General features: G+C 39.2%; 1 protein-coding gene across 9 annotated transcripts in view; it reads left to right on the top strand.

Moving 5' to 3' along the window:
• The window catches only part of HDAC9 (histone deacetylase 9), a 186,164-nt gene extending 182,382 nt beyond the window's left edge, over nt 1-3,782 (top strand). For 5 of the 9 annotated variants that reach the window (XM_007463054.1, XM_007463049.1, XM_007463056.1 and 2 more), the window contains one exon: nt 2,907-3,221. In XM_007463054.1, coding sequence (XP_007463116.1) covers nt 2,907-3,221 — 315 coding nt within the window. Of the gene's footprint in view, nt 1-2,906 lie in introns of all 9 variants that reach the window. The other 4 variants (XM_007463052.1, XM_007463053.1, XM_007463050.1 and 1 more) reach the window with 4 other exon arrangements.
• Nucleotides 3,783-4,094: the final 312 nt, after the last annotated feature.

Below are 4,094 nucleotides of genomic sequence, written 5' to 3'. Positions count from 1 at the left end.
TTTTGCGGTACGCGGGCCTCTCACTGTTGTGGCCTCTCCCGTTGCGGAGCACAGGCTCCAGGCGCGCAGGCTCAGCGGCCATGGCTCACGGGCCCAGCGCCTCCGCTACATGTGGGATCTTCCGGGACCGGGGCATGAACCCGTGTCCCCTGCATCGGCAGGCGGACTCTCAACCACTGTGCCACAAGGGAAGCCCAGCAGGAACTTTTGACGTGGCATTTCCTGGACACTGGTCATGTGGTCTCTGGCTGACCTTTCATGAATGGCCTTTAGTTCCTGTCCTGTGGCCACACATCGCATAGAGTTTCTTTTCTTTTGCCCTCACAGAGGCTCTTATGGGCAGGATCGTTTGACCTCCTTGTGGAGGCGTCTCTTTGACCCATCGGTATCCTTGGCCCATCAGCTCTCATGAGCTATAGCCCCCGTGAACCTTTCCAGCGAAGCTTTGGTAGCAAGAGGGGGACTTTCTGCAGCTCAGTACATCCATCCGTAAGATGAACTGCTGCAGTCTTCTGGCAGATAGTCTCTCTGAGGGGCTCTTGCAGCCTCCTTCACCTGACTAGTACTTTTTCTAAGTAAATCTCTTCTCCCCCCAAAATCCTCTAACCTGCTCTTGTATGTCATCCTAGGTGAGTGATGGAGGTCAAAGTTGCAGGCCTGGCTGATGACCTCTCTGTCTCTCTCTCTTTCTCTCTCTGTCTCTTTCTCTGTCTCTCTCTCTCTCTCTCTCTCTCTCTGAAAAAATGAGTGGGTGTTTGTCACCGAATGTTCTTATCCCTGGTGTCCCAGCTAAAACTGGAGCTTTTCAATTAAAACCCTGCTTGTTTTCTGTGGTGTTAGATGTTTTTTTTTCCCTAGCCAATTAAATGGAATTTTACAATTGTGTAGTCAGAGTCCAGGAATATTACATTGTCTCTTTCCTCCAAAATCTCAGCAGTGTTCAAGTTATTATGTATTTAAGACAAGAAGAGCTGATAAGTGTTCATGATTGGTACAAAAGTCCTGCAGATAGTTTCCTAAAAAGTACTTAAAAACGTTTAAAACATGGTGGGATGAATGTTCTCCTTATACTAACTGTCCAGGGACAATAGACATTAGATTGTAGGCACGAAGGAAATTAATATTTAAGTTTACCTTCTTCATTAGATATGAGTTTTGATTGGTATGTATTCTCTTCTCTTGATCATGTCTAGTTTAGGATTAGTGATGTTTAGGTCTTATATATGGTTTATCCTAAGTTATATCTTATTTCTCTAGAAGCTTATTCACAACCCAAATATATTATAAACTGTGTTACCCTCTCCAAAATCGTCTTCCAGCTTTCTCTCCCTGTCTTCCTGTGCTCAAACCCCACTGGCCTTTCAATGGCTCAAATGCACAGTGCTCCTCTTTCAATCCACACACTATGCCTTCTGCCAGAAGTGCTCCTGATTTCCACTCCTTACACACACCCAACGACTCCTGACCGTCCTTCATCTTTCATGTCTCAGCCTAAACATAGCCCTTCCTCAGTGAAACCTTCCTTAATACTCCACACTTCCCCTCCTATACCAAGTAGTGTGTTGTTTTCTTTTAACACCCTGTGTTTCTTTTTTTTTCATTTACCACACTTGAAAAGAAGAACAAATTTATGTATCTGTTTGGTGCCTTTCTAACACTCTAAACTATAAGCTCCATGAGGGCAGGGCAGTGGCTGTTTTCCCAGTGCCTAGCAGGGTGTCTTCAACATAGTTGGCACTCAGTAAATATTTGTTGAACAAATGAATGAAAACTCCCAAGATAATTCTACTACAGTGAAATTGAAAGGCTTTGTCAGCGTATGCAGGGCATTGGAGGAATATCTTAAGAGGTTAGAGACACCCTGCAAAGTTTGAGTTCCTATGTATTCTAACTCTACAGTATGTGTTTAGTTTTTAAAACATAGTTAGGTGTGAGTGGGAGGTAAATTTGAATTTTTCATAGAAAAATCTGTATTCATGATTTTTGTGGTGGCATTCTAACCGTGCTGCTCATTATAATAATCGGTGTGTTGCTTACATGGGCACTGACTCAGCAGAAAATTCTAACCACTCTTGAAAACACAGTTCAAGATCTTCAGTTGATGATCAGTCAATAGGGTCCTTGTCAAATAAAACAAAAAGCCTACACGAGATGGAATCATCTTGAGAAATTTTCCCCATATACTGAGCTTTTATACTATGGCATTTTGCTATTGTTTAAGTTAGGTGTGCTGTCAGTTATTTTTCTGATTATAATTCATACACTTCTGAAGATTAAGTATGATTTAATTTACAAAATAAAAGGTCTAAATAATAATTTTCAAATTAAAAAGAATTCCTTGTTTCTTTCCTGTTATTTAATTTACATTTGGATATGTTTATAAAACATTTTTAGTGCTGTCAATTTTTTTTTTAATTCCACATCTTTTTAAAGTTTAGGATTTCAAAATCAGTATATCCATGTTTTAGAAGTATATATGAAGGTCTTTTATCATTTGACCATTTAGGTATAGGAAAATTAATAGGCAAGAAGAATTCTTAGCATTTGTGCTTCTGTCTTTTACAGTGGTTGCCATTTGTTGGAAAATGAGATTGTGAAAGTTTTGTGGTTTCCACAGAAAAAGTTTTTATTATTTACTTTTTCCCAAAAGAGTGATGTATCTTTAAAAACCACTTAGAGACTTCATTCCCTGTCTAGGACACCAATACAATATGGAATTGATGGGACTGCATCAGATTTAGTGCTACTGAGGAAGTTTGTTGCATACAAATTCATTCTGAAACGAATGTTCAGAGATTAGACATCAGAGTGTACTGAAGTAGAGTCATAAGAAATCAAAGTGTATATTGCTGCTCTGTTACCACCAAGAACTATTGAATTTTGAACCCCTGAACACTCTCTTCTAGCTGCTTTCGAAATCTATTGAACAACTGAAGCAACCAGGCAGTCACCTCGAGGAAGCGGAGGAAGAGCTTCAGGGGGACCAGGCGATGCAGGAAGACAGAGCACCCTCTAGTGGCAACAGCACTAGGAGTGACAGCAGTGCTTGTGTGGATGACACATTGGGACAAGTTGGGGCTGTGAAGGTCAAGGAGGAACCAGTGGACAGTGATGAAGATGCTCAGATCCAGGAAATGGAATCTGGGGAGCAGGCTGCTTTTATGCAACAGGTAATAGGCAAAGATTTAGCTCCAGGATTTGTAATTAAAGTCATTATCTGAATATGAAATGCATTGCAGGTTTTGGTAAATGGATATAATTTCCTATCCGATTATATCTCTGAATGATTTGACTTTAGTGTTTAAGGATTCTAATGCAGATATATCTATATATAGATCTTTCTATATACTGATCTCTATATAGATATCAAGGTTTCATTGAAACTCTACTGGTAAGGAAATACCTGTTACACTAAAATTATACCACATCAGTATCCAAGTAATAGGGTTTTAATTCATCCCAAAGCCTGCCCCACCAATTACTTCTAAGGAAAACGAAATCACTGTTGTTTTTAGTTTATCTGTTGAGATCAGTGACTGCTGGATATAGTTTCCCAGTCTGGTCAGTGAAACATTCTATTAGTTCTTGATTTTTTTGATATGCAGAATTCAATTTTCACATTGTTGTACATAATGTATCATACTACAGTCTTGAACCCTGTTAAAGGTAGTCAGCCCTTCCTTCCTCTCTCTTTTCTGTTAAGTGAAATGTTCTGGTTACTATGCCAGTAGTCCTAGGTTATTGTATAGATTGCAACTGAAAATTTTAGGAATAGAGATGGTTTTAAATATATAGATGCAAAGTACAGCACAGCAGTATTTTAAATATTACATTATGTCTCACCTAGTACTGCTCATTTCATTTTTATCCTGTGTTATTTGATGACATTGTTTATTGAAAAAGATCAAATGAAGCAGATGCAAATGTTGGCAAGAAGTAATGTGCAGCATTATGGTCCAATCAGATACTGTATTGTATCTACAGTTGTGGAAAACATAGTAACAGTGTGATTATTATCTGATATGAAGTCAAAATCGTGTTTAAAAGAAGAAGGTGTATCATGTTTGATAATCATTGTCACTAGGATCTCTTTA

The sequence above is a fragment of the Lipotes vexillifer genome, unplaced genomic scaffold, assembly GCF_000442215.2.
Source record: "Lipotes vexillifer unplaced genomic scaffold, Lipotes_vexillifer_v1.1 scaffold1061, whole genome shotgun sequence".
Classification (NCBI taxonomy): Eukaryota; Metazoa; Chordata; class Mammalia; order Artiodactyla; family Lipotidae; genus Lipotes; species Lipotes vexillifer.
The sequence above is the reverse complement of the archived record's forward strand: the minus strand, read 5'-3'. Positions and strand labels throughout refer to the sequence as shown.